The sequence below is a fragment of the Carettochelys insculpta genome, chromosome 12, assembly GCF_033958435.1.
Source record: "Carettochelys insculpta isolate YL-2023 chromosome 12, ASM3395843v1, whole genome shotgun sequence".
Taxonomy (NCBI): domain Eukaryota; kingdom Metazoa; phylum Chordata; order Testudines; family Carettochelyidae; genus Carettochelys; species Carettochelys insculpta.
Genome location: NC_134148.1, coordinates 84,157 through 103,585, shown reverse-complemented (window position 1 = coordinate 103,585; position 19,429 = coordinate 84,157). Strand labels below are relative to the sequence as shown.

General features: G+C 46.8%; 1 protein-coding gene across 1 annotated transcript in view; it reads left to right on the top strand.

The window, feature by feature from the left end:
- Positions 1 to 19,429, top strand: part of CCDC33 (coiled-coil domain containing 33) — a 305,981-nt gene that overhangs the window by 272,020 nt on the left and 14,532 nt on the right. The window contains 2 exon segments of the mRNA XM_075006670.1: positions 13,990 to 14,185; positions 14,616 to 14,704. Coding sequence (XP_074862771.1) covers positions 13,990 to 14,185; positions 14,616 to 14,704 — 285 coding nt within the window.

The window sequence follows — 19,429 nt, the reverse complement described above, 5'->3', positions numbered from 1 at the left end:
GCATATAAGTCTCTCTAGATGCCTTGAAAGATCCGCAACCTTCGCGCCAGGCAGGCAAGTCACCATACGGTTCTCCCGGACATCACAAACCCAACTATCTATGTTTCTAATGATCGAATCACCCACTACTAACACCTGCCTCTTCCTAACAACTGGCGTTCCCCCACCCCGGAGTGTTATCCTCAGCGTGAGAGGATACCATAGCACCCTCTGGAAGGAGGGTCCCAACTATGGGATGGTTTCCCTCTGCCCCCATTGACTGCTTTCCTTCCCTGAGCCTTTATCCTCCTTAACAGCATCGGGGCTGTCAGATTGGAGGTGGGACAGCCCTACTACATCCCGGAAAGCCTCATCAACATAGCTCTCTGCCTCCCTTAGCTCCTCCAGTTCAGCCACCCTGGTCTCCAAAGCCCGCACTCAGTCTCTGAGGACCAGGAGCTCCTTGCATCGAGTGCACACATAAGCCACCCGCCCACAGGGTAGGTAATCATACATATTACACTCGACACAATAAACAGGATAGCCCCCGCTCTGCTGCTGGTCTTCTGCCTCCATTTCCTCCTCTGATTTAATTTAATTCTATATGGGGTTCTTAAGTAAAAGTATCAGATGGGGATGCTATAAAAGATTTAAGGACGTTAGAAGTAACTAGCTCCCTCTAAACTCCCCTCTCAAAACTCCCGCCTGTTAGCAGTCGGCCTGTTTGCAAGAGCCCTGGTCGCAAGCGCCCTGGTTGCTTGCCAGCAGGGTTTAAAAGGCTCTGGCCTTCCTGATAGTCCCTCCCTCTGGCTACAGCTCAGCCAATCAGCACAGAGGTTTAGATTTCAAACCTAATCAAGGCTCACAACTTCCAACTGCCAGCCTGAGCACATGGCCTTTCAAACAAACAGCTCAGCACTCCAAACTCCAAACAAACAGACAAACACAAGCCCAGAACCCCCAAACACAAACACCCACACACTCTGGACAGCCACTTACCTCAAGGTGCTGTAGATTGCCCCCTCCTTCACCAGGAGAACCCCCTCTCAAAACTCCTGCCTGTTAGCAGTCGGCCTGTTTGCAAGAGCCCTGGTCGCAATTGGGGGTGCATTAGGGGAAGCATTTCCAGCAGATCTAGAGAAGTTATTATTCCCCTTTGTTCAGCAATGGTGAGGCCACATCTGGAGTATTGTGTCCAGTTTCTCTCTCCCCAACCCCTATATGCATGGGAGCAGGTCCAGGGGAAGGCAATGAAAATTATTAGGGGGGCTGGAGTACATGACCTGTGAGGAGAGGCTGAGGGACGTGGACTTTAGTTGGCAGAAGGGAAGAGTGAGGGGCAATTTGAGAGCAGCCTTCAACTTCCTGAAGGGGAGCTCTAAAGAGGATGGAGAAAGGCTGGTCTCAGTAGTGACAGATGGCAGAACGAGGAGCAATGGTGTGGAGTTACAGAGGGGGAGGTATAGTTTGGATAATCGGAAAAACTATTTCACCAGGTGGGTGGTGAAGCACTGGAATTCGTTACTGAGACATGTGGTGGAATCTCCATCCCTAGAGGTTTTTAAGTCCCGGCTTGACCAAATTCTGACTGGGATGATTTAGTTGGGGTTGATCCTGCTTCTGGCAGGGGGCTGGGTTAGGTGACCTCCTAGGGTCCCATCCAGCCCTAGGATTCTTTAATCAAAGGGTGTTTCATGTTGTTCTCATGGGAGCTGCAAACCACCCCCACCCCACATTCATCCAGTGGTAGTGTATCATTCTGTGCTCTGGTCTGGAAGCCTGGCTGTTCGAGGAAGGGCTAAATGATGTGCGGAGCTTGCCATAGCTTCGCAGGATGCAGGTAGTCCGTTGTGTCTGACAATGACATCTTGAGCTTGCACAGGCTCATCGGTTGTTTACTCGCATGTGGCTGAGGAGTCCAAGCTTTGAACGGCATTGGCATTCACAGTGGGGGCAAGGGAATTGTCCTGGCTCGGTTGGTGTGACTGCTGCTGTTGCTTTCTTCCTCTCACAAGCATCAATGAGGCGTACGCGTCGCTGCTCTTCAGAGTTGCCATACGCGTGTCGTATGAGAGCTCCCAGCCTGTTCAGTCTTTTGCATGCTGCTCTAGCTGATCTGGTTTTAAACCAGCATGAGCAATGTTGGCCTTCATGCAGTCTTTATGCCTCTTGAGAGGCCTGACTTGATTCCTTTTGCCCTGAGAGAGTTCACTGTAGAGGAGTTGCTTAGGGATTCTTTACTCCTCCATTCGTATGACACGCCCTGTCCAGCGAAGCTGGGCTGTCAGAATCATGTCTTCGATGCTCGTGGTTCCTGCTCTGTCCAGGACTTCCAGGTTCGTAACTCTGTCCTGCCATTGAACGTGTAGTATTGACCTCAGGCTGCGTGTGTGGAAGTGCTCCAGCAGTTTTATATGTTTTCTGTATGAGGTCCAGGTTTCACAGCCATACAGGAGACTGGTCAGGACTACAGCCTTGTACACTTTCAGTTTAGTGGACTGTCAGATATTGTGGTGATTCAACACTCGCGCTCTCAGATGTCCTAGTGCCTGGCTGGCCTGGCAGATTCTGGCATTGATTTCTTTGTCAAGGGAGCCATCGCTGGCTATCACACTGCCAGCGTGCTTGAACTCCTCTACTGTTTTTAACTCTGTTCCTTCAATAAAGATTGAAGTGGGGAGGGCAGCAGTACCTCACTCTTTCCTAGGCTGGTGGTCACACCAAAGAGGCGAGTGGCTTCAGCAAACTTGTTGACGATGAGCTGGAGATCAGATTCCTTGTGTGACATAAGTGCCCAGTCATCAGCAAAAAGGGCTTCAAGGATGAGCCTCTCAAGCGTCTTGGTTTTAGCATGCAGATGATGAAGGTCAAAAAGTGACCCATCAAGTCTGTATTTTATGTAGACTCCATGGTCTGGGTCCCTAACTGCGTGGCTGAGGACGCACGTGAAAAAGAGGTTGAATAACACTGGGGCCAGCACGCACCCTTGCTTCACACCATTGAATATTTCAGATGGATCTGAGGACTCGCCATTTGAAAGAGCAAAGCCAGTCATGTCATTGTGGAGCAGGAGTATGAGGTTAACGAATCTTCTCAAGGCAGACTGCGAATTTCTCATGATCACCAGAATGTTGCAGCTTCCCGATGTTGAAGGAGAGTCTGACAACCTTGAGCTTCTTGCTCTGCAGTGGTGTGATGTGCAGCATAAGGACTGATCTGACGAGTCTGTGATCAGTCCAGCACTCAGCTCCCTGCATGGCCCTGGTGATCTTAATATCTCAAATGTCCCTCCTGTGACTGATGACATAGTCAATCAGGTGCCACTGTTGATCTTGGATGCATCCATGTGGTCTTGTATTTATCGGCTTGCCTGAAGAGAGAGTTGGTAATTGTCAGGTCATTTTCTGCACACAAGCTCAGCAGGAGGAGGCCATTGGCATTCGTGTTACCAACACCATGTTGCCCCCAGCACCCCTTTCCAGGTCCTACAGTTCTTGCCGACCCTGGCATTGAAGTCACCCAACAGGAGAAGCTTGTCACTAGGAGGAGTTGATTTCACGAGATGGTCAGGGTCCTCATAGAAACTTTCTTTTGCTTCGTTGCTGCTAGTCAGTGTGGGGGCATAAGTGCTGATGACTGTAACCTGGTGAGAGGTGTTGAGGGGGAAGCAGAGCTTGATCAGGCACTCGCTGATGCAAGTTGGTAGGTCAGGAAGCTGGTACAGAAGTGGTATCTTGATGGCAAGTCCCACTCCATGGATTCTGTCTTCATTTTTTTGGCCTGTCTTTCCAGAAGAAGGTGTAACTTCTTTTTGGTTTGCAGACGGATCCTTCCTCTGCCTGTCTGGTCTCGCTCAGGGTGGCTATATCAATGTTATAACATGCCAGTTCTCTTGCTATGAGTGCCGTTCTTCTCTCAGGCCTCATAGCATTCTCCCTGTTCCAAGAGGCTGCAAATATCAGCTTTCTTTTCACTAGTAACAGAGAGGGAGCTATGCTAGTCTATATACTATCAAAACAGAAAAGCAGTCAAGTAGCACTTTAAAGACTAACAAAATAATTTATTAGGTGAGCTTTCGTGGGAGTTAAGGGGCACAAAACAGACATTAAAACATTCCTGATCCACAAACCAGTTAGTCTACATTTTAATGGAGTGGGCCATTCTGTTAATGACTTAAGAGTTTGCATCTTATTGAAGAAGAATTTTCAATCTGCTTTAGAAAGAGAAGCTGCTGAACTTTCTTTTGTATTCAGATTCGACACATTAAGACGTGGTTTGAACCAGGATGCAAATTTTTTTCTGGGACATTATAGGGGCTCTTTGGCATACTTGGCTTAATCTAATTCTTGACTCTACCCCCCCCACCCCCAACCCCTCTGCTCTCTGATTTGCTCACCTTGATCATTTTTTTTTCTGATTTGTCAACTTTGATTACTGCTTTTGGTTCGCTATGCCTTAAATATTGAGTCGGTTCTGGTATGGCTATGGTCTGAAGAAATGGGTCTGTCCCACGAAAGCTCACCTAATCAATTATTTTGTTAGTCTTTAAAGTGCTACTTGACTGCTTTTTTCTGTCTTTTCGCTGTTTTTTGACCGCTGTAAGTGTAAAACTGCCAGCTGCAGCATGCTGGCCATTTTGGTTGGGACAAGCAATTTTTGGGGCACCTTTTCTAGTCCCCTCCCTCATTTTGAGGCTGAGCAGTGCTGTTCCTAAAAAGGCCTGCTCAGTCACCTGGGATGCTGCCGAACGCCTCTTTTGTCCCAGGGTCAGAGTCAAGTGACCAAAGTCCACAGGCGGCCTATGTGCAGGTTTGGAGCTACGACTCCCAGTGGTCACCTCCACCATCGCCGCAGGACTTTGAGGTAGACAGAAGTGATGAGAATGTGCAAAGAACATGTGCGGGAGAATGTTTAAAGTGGAAAAGCCGTTGCATGGGGCAGTTCCACTCTCTCGACCTCAGAAGCCTGGTTCCAGTGGTATGAAGTCATCACGGCTGGGACTTCCTAGGCTGCAGTGGATGGCCATGCCGTCTTTGGTGCCTTGTCATGCCCTTCGCTCTCCACAGAGCATTGCAGAACCACCTTCCTTGTTGTTGGATCTTGCTGTTGATCTCATCCACCCAGTCCGCCAGGGCCGACTTTGCATGCTGGGATAGGCAATTCCCTATCTCATCTCAGGTTTCAGACTTGCCGGCTACCCTCACCTGGTTTAGCCTGCCTGTTGAAGTGGTTTAGCAAGGTGTGGCTGCTGCATGCTACAGCTTCTTGGAGCCACAGGTGAGAGCTGGATGCCAGGTGGGGACCAAAGGTGCACGAACTGCCCCTGAAGAGACACGAGAAGACCCCACACCAGAGGTGCTGCCCCTCCCTGAACACCCCATACACCCCAACTTTGCAGGATAGCCATGGGAATAAGCTCCATTCCACTGATACAGACGAATTGGCACCATCGTAGTGGAGATGCAGTGCGGACCAGGATTTTCCACTGAGGCTTGATGCAGAGGCCATTGAAGTTTACAAGGGTCTTTCCATTGATTTTAACCGGGTTTGGATAAACAGCTAATTCTCTGTGTGTCATACACAGGGGCTCCCAAGTGGATACTAGCAACCTGCGAAGGGCAGGAGAACGGAGAACCGGACAGCACGACTGGCTGGCCATGTTGGCATTTGCAATGAAATGCTGCCCTCTGCAGGAAAGAATAGCAAATGCCAGAGCATCCAGCAGAATTGATCAAGAAGGGATTTGATTTAAACAGGAGTTTTTGTGTCTCAGGGAATTCCACAATTTCAAAAGGAAAAAAAATCCTTTAGAAGTGATACAAAAATTTTGAAATTTCCCACAAAACAAAATTCTGCGAAAAGGTAGGGGCTGCTGGAGTAAGAAAGTGAGATACAAATGTGCAGAGGGAATAGTCAAAGAAAGGAAGGTAACTGGGGTGAGCTTCTCTGCTGTATTTCCTTGAAATGAACAACACTACATCAGATAGGGAAGTAATTAGATAAGGACTAGTCCCAGGTGGCACCAGACTCCAGGCTGGGATTTCACATAGACCACCTGCAAGCAAAGTCAATTTTTTCATAGAGCAGCCTAACCATAGATTAGTACTGCAAGACTCTGATGATCTCCTTCCATAGCATTTGTAGCGCATGTAGGACCAAAGGAAATTACAGGCCCCAGCAAAATTGCCAAGGTGGACTACAGACTGGCCTGATGTAACTTCCCAGCCAAGAGGGGAACTCATTAGGGATGTTCTTGGGCCATGTCTGTTGCATTCAGAATGGTATGAAGCGCTGCCTGCCCCTGCAAGAAGGTCCTTTCTTGTTGATTGTGTAACCATCCTACAGGGTGTAACGGGGAACTTTGTACTGCCCATAGTAGATGGTTTAGAAATCCTGTTAAAAAGCTTGCAGTCTGTATTAAATTCTGTAAGGTTTGGGAATCTTCTTTATAACGCCCTGATTTCATCCCTAGTAAAATCTACATGGATTTCTCGTAAGAGATGCTCTTAAGGATAGCATGTATGTCTGGGTGAGATTACGATATTAGGTCCTCTTTGGTACACGGAGACCAGAGTGGCTAATCCGTCTAACTGGGTGCTAATTGGCTGCAGTGCATGATGCATGCCAGCAAGGCAGGCACACCACTGAAATGGAGAAACAATTTCTAGCTGCTAATCTCCCGTTTAAAACACAAACAAGCAAACGGACGTCCTCAAGGCTCTGAGCAACGTACAACTCTCCTGAAGGCCAGAACCAAGGCTGAGAGCTGCCAAGGTCAGCAGTACTGGTGCACAGAGTGCTCTGTTATGGTTGTCTCTGCCCAAGGCCCCAAGTAATACAGCTATGGAAGCTCTTGGAGGGGCTAACTACCTTTCAACTCAAGCATGACCACTTCTTCCTATAAAGGCAGCTGCTTAAGATAACTTCTACTTGTATGGCACAACACGTTATGTCCTCACCTGATTTTATCACTGCCTCAAACTGTTTAACTGGAGCAAATATGATGGCCTGCCAAGTATATAGGTTCATAGATTTTTAACGTCATTATGATAATCGACTCTGAGTTCCTGTATAACACAAGTCACGTAAACTCATGCAGTAATTTCTACATCAAACCCATAATTTCAGCTGGTAAAATCAAATCCTTGCTTTCAAGACTGTAGGCAAAAGAGGGAGGCTCCCCTACATGGTTAATTACCCTCACTGTTAAAAACATGTGCCTTAGTCTGGATTTGTCTCACTTTAGCTTCCAACCATTGGATCGCATTATGCTTTTTCTGCTAGATTAAAGGCAGTCTACTTTCAGAAATCTCTTCCACATGGAAGCAGACTGTGCTAAAGTCACCATTAATGTTCTCGTGGATGGGGTCAATAAACTTAGCTTCTTGAGGCTTTCATTCTGTGGCACATTTTCCAGTCCTTTAATCTTCCTTGTTGCTTTCTTGTGAACCCTTTCCAATTTTTCAACACACTTTTTGACGTGGACAATCTCCAAGAATGGGCTCGCTAATGCAATACACAGAGGTAATTCCAGAGCTGTACTCTTACCTGATATTTCCATGTCCCCAAGTGCTTTTCAGAGTCACCACTGTCTTCTCAATGTGCCCTGCAATCTTTGTTTCTAGAAGTATGACTTTGCATTTAGCTGAGTTTAAAAACATGGTGTTCAAAAGAGCAGCCCTTGCCAAGCAATGCAAGTTGGTCTGTCTGACTGACCCATAACTGACTGGAAGTTGAAGCTAGATGAATTCAGCCTGGAAATCAGATGTAAATTTTTAAGAGTGAGACTAATTCACTACCAGAACAACTCACTGAGACTGGATGGGTTCATTAAAGACATGCTCTAATTCAGAAGGAATTATTTGGGGTGAGGTCTCTTGTCTGTTTTATCAGGAGGGCAAACTAGGTTATCAGAGTGGTTCCTTCTGGTCTTGAAATCTAGGAACATTTGTGATTATTCACCATTCCATCAGTGTTTCCATCACTTTGCAAGAGGATGGGAGAGAGAACTGAGACTCAGAAGGCTGTTTCTCAAACCACATATTCTCTGTCTCTCTCCAGAGATAACCACTGAGGCTTAGTTCTTAATGGAGTTGCTACTGGCTCTCACTGGGCAGGATCCCATCTCTCCTATTGAGAGGGAAGGATTTTACTGTGCACACTTTAGCGCTGCCAGTATGTAGCTGATATCAGCCAGAACTGCTGATAAGAATAGAAAGCTCATGCCCTGTGGAAAAAGAGAGTGCTTGACAATGGAATATAATAGCCCTTGCTCAGATGTCTTAGTTCACTCACTGTACCTTGCACCAAGGATTTGCCCATGTCTGGTGGCTCATGGTCAAGCATGCACCACTCAATCATCATGAATGTTCCAAACATCCACAGAGCTCTAGGTGCAAATCGGCATTTGCAAACCATTCCTAATCAAGCAAAAGCAGAGTGGCCACAGTCTTTCCTTCTACTTAAAATAGAAAAGAGGTACAGACCCTTTAGCACAGTTTGCAAATTTGACTCCATCAACCAAAGACTGAACAGAGACTGGGAGTGGTTAGCCCATTACAAAAGCAGTTTCTCTGCTCTTGATGTTCACACCTCCGCATTAGCATCTGACAATGGGCCACATCCCCCCTAATGAACTGACTTGTTTTCTCCTCTCTTGATGTTCACTACTCCACATTAATTGCTGATAATGGGCCATTTCCACCCTGACTGAACAGACCTTGTCAGCTCTGGCCCTCCCCTTTACTGAGACACCCTCTTTAAATCCTCCTCTGAAACCTCCCCCAACTCATGCATCTGACGAAGTGGGTTTTTGCCCATGAAAGCTTATGTTCTAAAGTACCTGTTAGTCTACATGGTGCAACAGGACTTCTTGTTGTTTTTGAAGACACAGATTAACATGGCTACCTCTCTGATACTTTAGCATAGTGTTTCCCAAAGTGTGGTATGAGTACTAGGGGTATGTGGCAGAAAGTAAATTACCAAAAATCAGTGGATAAGCAATGGGACAGCGCTGGGACAGGGGTACGCCAATAAGGCTGACGTCCCAAAGGAGTACATGAATGTTTTAAATTTGGGAAACACTGCTTTTGCAGATACTACCCTTTTACTAGTGACTGCTTTGTGCAGTATCAGAAGTCATCCAGGGTGAAAAGTACATATCAGAGCATTGTTAGCTCCTGTTCCGTTGGAGTTCTGCTGTGAACTATGAGTGTTGCCTATGTGGGAGATATTTAAAAGAATCTGGATTTGCTTTGTTCCTAATGCATTTTCTCCCCCAATATGCATGCCCTGCAGCATGTCTGATGTCATTGTGAAACGTAGAAGAAGAGCCAAGGGATATGCCTGAAAAGCTGTTCTGAGCTGAGACGAAACATAGGTGTTTCAGTGGCAGTGAGCCACTGCTTGACTTTTACCATCGCATCAGATTTATCCTGGAGTCAGCCGTGCTTTTTGCTTAAAGTTCAAACCATTCACCAGCCAGAATGGCAGTGGATAAACATTGCTTGAAGTCTGGGGTTGTGTTTTGTGAGTGGCAGTGAGTATTAGCTCCCAAGAGGACAGATAAGAGATCTGCTACACAGCTGGCATGTTCATCAGCAGATCAGGTACATCGTCCTGGGCCTGCATGGACACAGCATGGCAGATGTGGTCTGCATGAGTGGCATTCCTCAGCAGAGGTGACCAAGACTCAGACCATTGTGAAAAGCATGGCAGCTCAGCATGTATGGGCTGCGTGTACATCACAGGGAGCCTTGACAGCACAGAAGTGTGCCATACCTGGATCTCTGGCTGGCCCAGCAGCTGCGTTCTCTATGCTCTGCTGCCCTGTCAGATCCGAGATGCCAAACAGCAATCAGCCTCACTGCAGGCTGCAGCTCTGACTTCTCTGGGAATGGAACTTGGCTGGCATTCCTGTGGCCTTGACCGGAACGCTTGCTGCTCTTGGCTAATGCTGCTGGCTGTTGCTTTTGTTTCATCCATTCCTGAGATAGGGCTCTGGAGCGTCCTTGCCCCTAGGCTCCAAACCATGGCAACGTTATCACTTCCCTGCCATCATGCGTAGCAGACTGGCGGCCTTGGAGTGGGAGAGGAGAGCTGGTGCTTTTCAAAGCAACACAACAGGCCAAAGGCTGTTCTGGCCCATATGAAGTGCCAGTGGCTTAGCTAGAGTTATGCCAGTGGGACACAGATCTGTTGAGCTCCAGTCCCTCAGGAGAGCATGCATTAATGGTTCATAAATCCAGTCTCTTTCCATGCCCTCATTTAATCATAAGTATCAGAGGGGTAGCCAAGTTAGTCTGTATCTTCAAAAACAAGAAGTCTGTGGCACCTTATAGACTAACAGATATTTTGGAGCACATCCACTTCATCAGATGCATCTTTGCCCACAAAAGCTTATGCTCCAAAATATCTGTTAGTCTATAAGTTGCCACAGACTTATAGTTGATTTTGTTGTACTAATTCCCTGCTCCCTTTCCAGCTGATTTCTTTTCTCTCTCAGGGTATTCACTGGCTGTTAGTTGGATTAGTGCATAGGTAATTCATTTCTATAACAGGGCAGGCAGATGGGGACAAGTGGGGTCTAATGATTAGAGCAGTGGATTGAGAGTCAGGCTTCTAGATGCTATCCCTACCTCTGCCATTGACTTGTGGCAAGACATGGTTAATCCTGTGATGCCTCAGGTTTTTTGCCTCTAAAATGGTGACAATAATGTTCACACACAACCCCTCTAGATGTAATAGAAGTTTTAAGGCCAGAAGGAGCCATTATGATCATCTCTCCTGACTTCCTGAATTGCATAAGCCCGGGAACCTCCCCCAGTGAGTCCTGTATCAAACCCTATAAGTAGGAGTGGGGGAAAAAGTGGGAAAAAATTTACAGCTTTGTCTTGTTTTTTTCATTATGCATTGGAACAAAATGGAGATCTAGGTGAACGTAGCAGCCTATGGATGTGACAGTACTTGGGATCAAATCCTTGCACTGCATGAGGTAAAATAGGAACTTGAACCACATGCCTCTGGCTATTGGCTTCTCTGAGATGACCCCCACCATCATTATGACCAGAAATTCCGTTCTAGCCCTGAGCCACCTTTACGATGAAAATTCTAATGAGGTACAGAGCTTGTTGTCTCTGGATCACTCTCTCAACTACAGTTGATCGTCTGGAAGCCTCTATATTAAATGAGTTTGATGCCCTCAGTCCATGGCCAAGTGAATACATCGCAAGCCTGTTGTCATAGCTGACACTAGCTGGCCTTCTGTTCGGCAGCCTATGCAGAAAGGCTAGGAGAACCCTATGTTGGGTCAACAACCTTTCCGAGGTGGAGTGCCGAAATTTGACCTTTTGACCTCTGTGTACATCCAAGTGTTGGCGATACTTTTCAAATTCACTAATAGTAAACTAAGAAGCAGAGCTTTACCATTTCGGTGGTGGCTGGTAGCATTAGCTGGTCTTTTGTTAATCCATAGGTTGCATGGCTTTGAGCAAACTCCCAGCTGAATAGGGAGGAGGGATGGGGCTAAGCCCTAGCCTACTTCATGGGGTGTGGACTCCCTGCTCAGCCCTAGAGGTCTTCCTTCAAGATGAGCATAGAGGTACATATGTGGTGTTTCAGAAACTTGTCACTTTGTTGGACAAAGAGATAATATTCAGATGACTGGACCTGTCAGTCTTACCTTTCCCTACACTAGATGAACATAATGCTTAAAACAAAGAAAGAAAAATTGATGGAGCTGAGCTCCTGAAACCATCACGAACTGGACGGAAGCTTTACCCTGAACTTCTCCATTCTGCCTGTGATCAGAAGCCTGCGTGTGTTCCTGTGCTCTTTCCGGCCCCAAAAAAGGCAGAAAGTGACAGTGTGAGTGTGATTTAAAATGTCCAAGCATTTCAGATAAGTGAGGACAGTGTGGTTTAGTTGTTAAGGCACATGACTAAGAATCAAGAGATATGGGCTATAGTTATCACGCTGCCCCTGATTTAGGGTGAGTCATTTCCTGTCCCCTCTTCCCTATCTGTAACATGAGGTCAATAAGGGTACATCATCACTAGGAAATTGTCAAATTTATTAAGGTCAATTTTATAGCACCTGATTTTGTAAAGATAGGGATGCATGTGAAGGTCAGAATAAGGCAAGCCTTCCCAAAAAACTAGTGAGAAGGATCAAAGAGTACCTGCCTGAGAGCATAGTGGAGATGCACACGGAGAATCAGCACTCTGTCTCAAGACACATTAATAAGTTGTTCCAGGGGGCCCAGGGTATGTAGGTACAGTGCCCACCACAGATCACACCCAATTGCCTTAACCCACCTGTAGCTTAATTAAAAATGAGAACTCACAGGAGGTGCCCTTTCTGACATCAGGGTCCAGCTATGAAAGGTCGTGGGAGGAGGGGATGAGATGCAAAATTAAAAAAAGTTGCTGGCTGTTGGTGAGATCAGCGGCTCTGTTTGCCTGCTGACCATTTTCATCGTCCTCTTCCTCATCCTTCTGCGGTTGCCAGATTGTGTCTCACAAATTTTTTTGGAGGTAGACACGGACCGTGTGGGGACAACAGTTAGCAGTAGAATCCCATGCAGCTGCTCATAAAAGCAGCTTGTTGGAGAGATGACCCAGAATGTTGGTTTGCTTCTTTTGTCTTCTGGTGTGCCTTCCTGAGCTCCTTTTTTTTCATGTGGGACTGGTAAGTATCCCTGAGGTGCCCTTTTTTCCACCGTGTTCTGTAAGATCTTGGCATAGATGTCTGCATGTCTTTTGCTGCTTCATAGTTCTGCTATGACAGCTTCATCCCCCCCAGCCCCACTTCAGCAATGAGATCCTTGAAGTGCTCCTTTCTCCATGCTGGAGCTTATCTGCAACCCTAGCAATTCATGGCCAGATATGCTGCTGAGATGTGCTACTGATGTGTGCTGCTTGCTCTGCTCGCCATGCTGGCCAAACAAGAAATGAAATTCAAACTTTCCTGGGACATTCCCTGCACACCTGGAGAGCAGTGGAGCTGTAAATGGTGACCAGAGGGGTCATGCTGGGGTACTATGGGACACCTCCAGGAGGCCAAGAACATCAAATTTCACAACACTCCATCTGCACTACCCTAAAGTTGGTCATGCAAGGTTAATTTTGGTGTTACTCTTTGTGAGAAGCAGGAGTACAGAAGTTGACCTTAGGAGCTGTGATGGAGTGGGGGATACCTGTGTGTGTGGCTCACAGAGGGTGGGGGGCTCCTGCTGAGGGTAACCCTGACGACCAGGTAACACCTTTGTACTGCAGACAAAGGAGGAGGTGGAGCCTGAGGGGTTTGAATTGGAACTGGGAGTTGGAAGCAGTTAGTCTGGGCTGGGAGAGAGAGAGAGAAAAAGGAGGGGGCAAGGCCCCAGCTCTGGGGGCCCCTCGGGGCCTCCTCTCCCCAACATGGATTGGACTGGCTGTCTCTGCCTGCTGTATTGACTCCTCTGTATGATGCTGTGTCCTGTTGGCTAATAAACCTGCTGTTTTCCTGCTGAGTGAGAGACTCTCCTGCCTGCGGACAGGGTGCAGAGCTTGGGGGAACCCCACAACCCCATCACAGGAGCCCTTAAAGTCAGTGAAACAGACCCTGTAGTATGGACTGATTGCTTAGAAAAATGATCTAAATCACTTAAATTCTACCTAATCTCCTATTGTAGACCAGGCCTACTAATATATCCAAGCTTCTAATGTGCTTTGAGCTCTATTGATGGAGAGTGCTATACAAGTTCAGTATGTTATGATGCATACCTGAACACCAGGGAATTATGGCAATTGTGTCATATGAATACTGGGTGGAAAACTTTTTTGCGGCTCATTCATTTGGTTCGTAGTTTGCCCATTCCCAGCCAGATTCTTGCTCAGTCTGGTGGCAGGAGCGTTTGGACATCCTCCTTGAGCATTAAGGTAGGTGGGGTGGAAAGGAGAAGGAGAACACTAGCTAAGCATGAGGTTGTGCCAGCTGCATATTCTGTAATGAATGCTCTCCTGTGGCCAGCAGGAGCTTGATAATTACCGTGCAGCCATGAAGAAGATGGCAGATGACATCCTGTCTCTGCGCAGGCGTGTTGCCAGCCTGGAGGCAGAAAACAGCACTCTGCGCCGCAACCTGAGTATGCATGAGGAAGTAGGCCACATGCTGCTGAACGACATGGATGTGGATGTCATGACCAAAGCAGAGATAGTAGACAGCATAGGTAAGAGATGCGCCTCCCACCCCACCTCTGCACAGCCCAGTGGGAATGAAGGAGGGAGGAGACTAGGAAATACTGAGGAAAAGTGGGAAGCTTCTCTGTCTGTGGCATTACACGGAGTGGAAATGTGGAGGATTCATATGCTAGGCTAGAGCCAGGTACAGTGACAGTGCTGTCAGTCTCTGCTATCCCCATCCCTGCCCTCTCCTCCAGGACTCTACCTCTTGGCCAATGCTCCTCACTCCTCCGTTTAATCCAATTTAATTTTCATCTGCATTTGTGGACATAATCTAACTAGGTACACTTGGCCTTGGTAAATAGACCTGCCCCATACCTGTGCCCCCTATTCCCTGGGAGTCCTGAGAGCTGCTTGTATTCATCAGACATGACTTCATGTTGCAGGATGCTGATCAGGCTGTGTGGTCTCTTGCAGTGGCTCTCAAGCACAAACTGGCTGCTGGGACAGTGGAAATGAGCAGGATGAAGGACCGGGTGCAACAGCTGCAGAATGAGTTAATCCAGGTAACTGTGCAGATGGCTTGCTGGGCCATTATTCCATAGAGGGACTCATGAACTTAAGTAGCTCTGTCCTGAGAGCCTTATGGTCTAGTGCACTGTTTCACAAACTGGGCTCTCTGGCTGCCTTAAATGTGGACCATGAGGCTCAGAGCTGGCCCCTCTCCTGCAACAGGGAGCCTGCAGTGGTGCGCTACCCCATCACTCCCCTGTGATGATGTTGTGTGAGCACCAGTTTACTGCTGAAGCAGGAGGAGCAGCCCTGAGCCACACAGCCAGACCCAATTTGTTGGGGGCAGGAAAACACAAGTGACTACATGTGCTGCCACAGAGGGAAGGTTTCTCTACTGCTCCCATTGGCCAGACTTGCAGCCAGTGGGAGCAGCATGGAGTGCAAGCCAGGTAAGCACCCCCACACACACCTTAAAGGCCAGTCCCTGCATCCCTATCCCCCTCCACAACTCCCCCTCTCACTTAACTCTCCCAGCCTGTAAGCTCCTGGACTCCCCACTCCTACCCAGTTGTCTCAGCCCTGGATTGAATCTGCTTTCAAGTATCAAAAGGATCTTTGTCTTAAATCTTGTTTCCTGATGCATGGATCCAGTGAAAGCAGGCAAGGTGCAAACTAAAGGTGACAATGTAAGTGAGGACATTTGTGAACCACAACATGACGATTTTGACATGAACAATGGAACAAGTGGTGGATGTATGCTCACTGTGAATGAGTTACCTAATAATAATCATCAGTGAAATAAATGCACAGAGCATTGATCAAAGTCAAAACACGCTGACTTACTTGATTTACACCCTATGCTCTGAGTGGAGCATAGGACATCTACAGGTCCCCTCCACTTCACTCTGTTTCGGGGCAAAACTTCTAGCTGGCTCCTGGAGTACCCCAGCTGTTGTCCTTCAGTCTCAGTAGATTTTCCACATTGTCTGAGGTCTTCCGCTTTTGCGTTTTCTTTGGGGGTTTCATTTGACAGTTTGACGGACGATGCTGGATAATGGTTTTCTGTGAGTGCGGCCTAGCCATCCCCACTTTCTGCTCTTGATTTGAACGTCAAGTGGTTCTTGTCCAGCTGTCTTCCAAAACTCCCCATTTGTGAAAAAGTCTTGCCATTTGATGTGAAGGATGTACCTCGGGCATCTGTTTATGAATGTCTGTAGCTTGTTATTTGAAGACGTTTTAGTGTGCCAGGTCTCGCATCCATACAAGAGCACACACTTCACATTTGAGTTGAAGATCCACAGTTTTGTCTTTGCACATATTATTTGTGATGGGATAAAGAGTCTGAAATGCAACTGCTGCTTTCCCTATCCTGGCATTGATATCTTTGTCTAGTACTCCATCTCTGCCCTTAATTCTCTCCAAATAGGTGAGCTACTCTACAGCTTGCAGGTCATCCCCTCCCATTGTGGTGATGTTGTATTTTTGGACTGGTTGATCGTCATTGTCTTGGTTTTTCCCTTGTTAATGCTCAGTCCAGCCACTGAAGCACTTTTTGTCTAGTGTTGTGACCTTTCCTTCCATACTTTCATGTTGGTGTGAAAGGAGGGTGACATAGTCAACAAAATCAATGTCCTCTAGCTGTTTGAAAAGTGTCCACTGAATGCCCCATTGATGGTCATCTGTTGTCCTCTTCACAATCCAGTCCATTTTGATCAAGAACAGGAAAAGTGACAGTAGGCACCCTTGTCACACTCCCAGCAGTATGCTGAAGGATTCTGTCTAGACGCCATTGTGAAGAACTTGACCCATCAAGGGTTCATACATTGAATGAATCAAGTTAATAATTTTGGATGGGATGCCATGGTGTTGCAGCAGTTCCCACCAAGTGTCTCTATCAATGCTGTCGAAGGCTTTTTCAAAGTTTGTGAAGGTTATGTTCTCAAGCATCTGTTCCGTGATCACTCTGAGAGTTGCTATTTGATCAGTACAGGTTATCTCACCTCGGAAGCCAGCCTGTTCTTCCCTGAGCTGTCTATAAATTTCTGTCTTCATTATTTCCAAGAGAATCCTATTGAACACTTTTCCTGGAACAGACAGTAACATGATGCCCCTCCAGTTCTTGCATTCCTTCAGGTTGCCTTTCTTGTGGAAGCTCTTCAGTGTTGCACATTTTCCCAGATAGATTATACATCATGTTGACTGATGTCTCACTACCTGCCTTGAGTGCTGCTGCACGGATGTTGTCTGGATCAGCTGCTTTTCAGATGGGCTATGGCTTTTCTGATTTCTTCTTTTGTAGGTCTGCTCCTGTTAATTTGCCATGGTATTATTTGCAGGTGGTAACTCAGGAAGTGCCATGTGGGTGCAGCAGTTTAGTAGCTCTTCAGAGTGTTCCTTCCATCTACTGACCTGCTTGCTTGGGTTTGTTAGCACACGCCTCTCCTTACCTGTACTGGCTGACACACGGTAGCCGTGTCTACACGTGCACGCTACTTCGAAGTAGCAGCACTAACTTCAAAATAGCGTCCATCATAGCTACACGTGTTGGGCGCTATTTCGATGTTCACATCGACGTTAAGCGGCGAGACGTCGAAGCTGCTAACCCCATGAGGGGATAGGAATAGCACCCTACTTCGACGTTCAACGTCAAAGTAGGGACTGTGTAGTCGTTGCACGTCCCGCAACATCGAAATTGCGGGGTCCTCCATGGCAGCCATCAGCTGAGGGGTTAAGAGACGCTCTCTCTCCAGCCCCTGCAGGGCTCTATGGTCACCGTGTGCAGCAGCCCTTAGCCCAGGGCTTCTGGCTGCTGCTGCCACAGCTGGGGATCCATGCTGCATGCACAGGGTCTGCAACCAGTTGTCGGCTCTGTGGATCTTGTGTTGTTTAGTGCAACTATGTCTGGGAGGGGCCCTTTAAGGGAGCAGCTTGCTGTTGAGTCCGCCCTGTGACCCTATGTGCAGCTGTGCCTGGCACCCTTATTTCGATGTGTGCTACTGTGGCGTGTAGACGTTCCCTCGCAGCGCCTATTTCGATGTGGTGCTGCGCAACATCGATGTTGAACGTCGACGTTGCCAGCCCTGGAGGACGTGTAGACGTTATTCATCGAAATAGCCTATTTTGATCTCACTACATCGAAATAAGCTATTTCGATGTAGCGTTCACGTGTAGATGTGGCCTGTATGCTGTGACCCACCTAACTTCCATGTGATGTCATACAGCTCTTTCAGATTTCTCCATCCTGCAGCTTGTTCTGCTTGTTGTGCAAAACACAAGTGGGCAAAAAAGCAAGAAAAAACTGAGACAGAAGTACAATACTGACTACTTGAAAATGGGATTTTTCTGGACTGGAGATGAAGAAAATCCTAATCCACATTGTGTTTTGTGTTATGAAACGTTGTCTAAAGGAGGAATCAAACCATTGAAGCCTAAATGGTATTTTGAATCAAAACACAAAGATTACATTGGAAAACAAATGCAGAGGACACAACCATAGTAAGAATCCTACGCAATTTTTTGCTACTGGTGGGGAAAAAGGGATGCAAGGTATCCTTGTTGATGGCAAAGACCAAAAGACATTATACTGTAGCAGATAACCTGGTAAAGCCTGCCACAAAAATAATAGTTAACATACTCTTGAGGGAAAAGGCAAAGAATATAATCTCTTTAGAATGATACCATTCAGTGTTGAATAACATCCATAGCTGAAAATGTGAAATACCTGCTTTTGTCAAGACTGCTTCAAAGCCAATACTTTTCTTTGCAGTTTGATGAGTCCACCAACATTGTGGAGGATGCTAACCTTTGGTATGTCAGGTGTGTTTATGCCAGACTGTGGAAGTATACAACAAGTTTGTTTTTCCTGTCAGTCTCCGTCTACCAACACAACAGAAGTTATCTTTGATATACTCAACAATTTTGTTGTAAATAATAATTTTGGATTGGGTACAATGTGTTGCCATTTGCATGGACAGGGCCACAGCAGTCACTGTCAAAGCTGAAGGGTTTAATTGCCTATGTCCAGGAAGCTGTGCCATTAGCAGCAGCAATACACTGTAGCATTTACTGGGAACAACTTTCTTTGAGGACGATGCCTGCAGGCCTTAAAGCCATTCTGGACAAAGCTGTACAAATTGTAAATTTTATAAAAGGGCATCCTTTAAACACTCTCATTTTTAAAGCCTTGTTTGAGGAGATGGGGAGTCAAGCCATACAACTTCTTTTACACACTGATGTTTGCTGGCTGTCGTGCAGCAGGGGAAGTCCTCACCAGCCTCTTTGAACCACGCAAAGAGGTAAAAGTTTACCTGCATGACAGTGGCTGTCACATCTTTGAGCTCTGAACACTCAGACTTGTCATGGCTTGCCCAGCTAGCATCCTTGGCTGATATTTTCAGCATTCTGAATGGACTAACCTTGCTTTGCAGGAAAGAGTTGTCACTCTCTTTAATGTGTTGGACAAAATAAAAGTTTTATGCCTAGGTGGATCTACAGTGTGCCTGCCTTGAGCACAGACAATTTGATTTGTTTTACAATTCCTGCCAATTTCGTTCTTATGGCTGAAAAAGAATTTGACAGAAAAATTGTGGAAGACTTCAAAGCACGCTTACGTGGGTTTTGTGCACAATTTGGGAAAGAGTTCCTGGAACCAAAAAAGCAGGCTTTGAGTGGATCCAAAATTCTTTTGGAAGCAAGAGGTGCTTTGAAGAGATTAGTGTCAAGCTCACACCTCAACAAGGAAGCCCACTGACAGGGTGCAAAGGGCCTGGGCCCAGTGT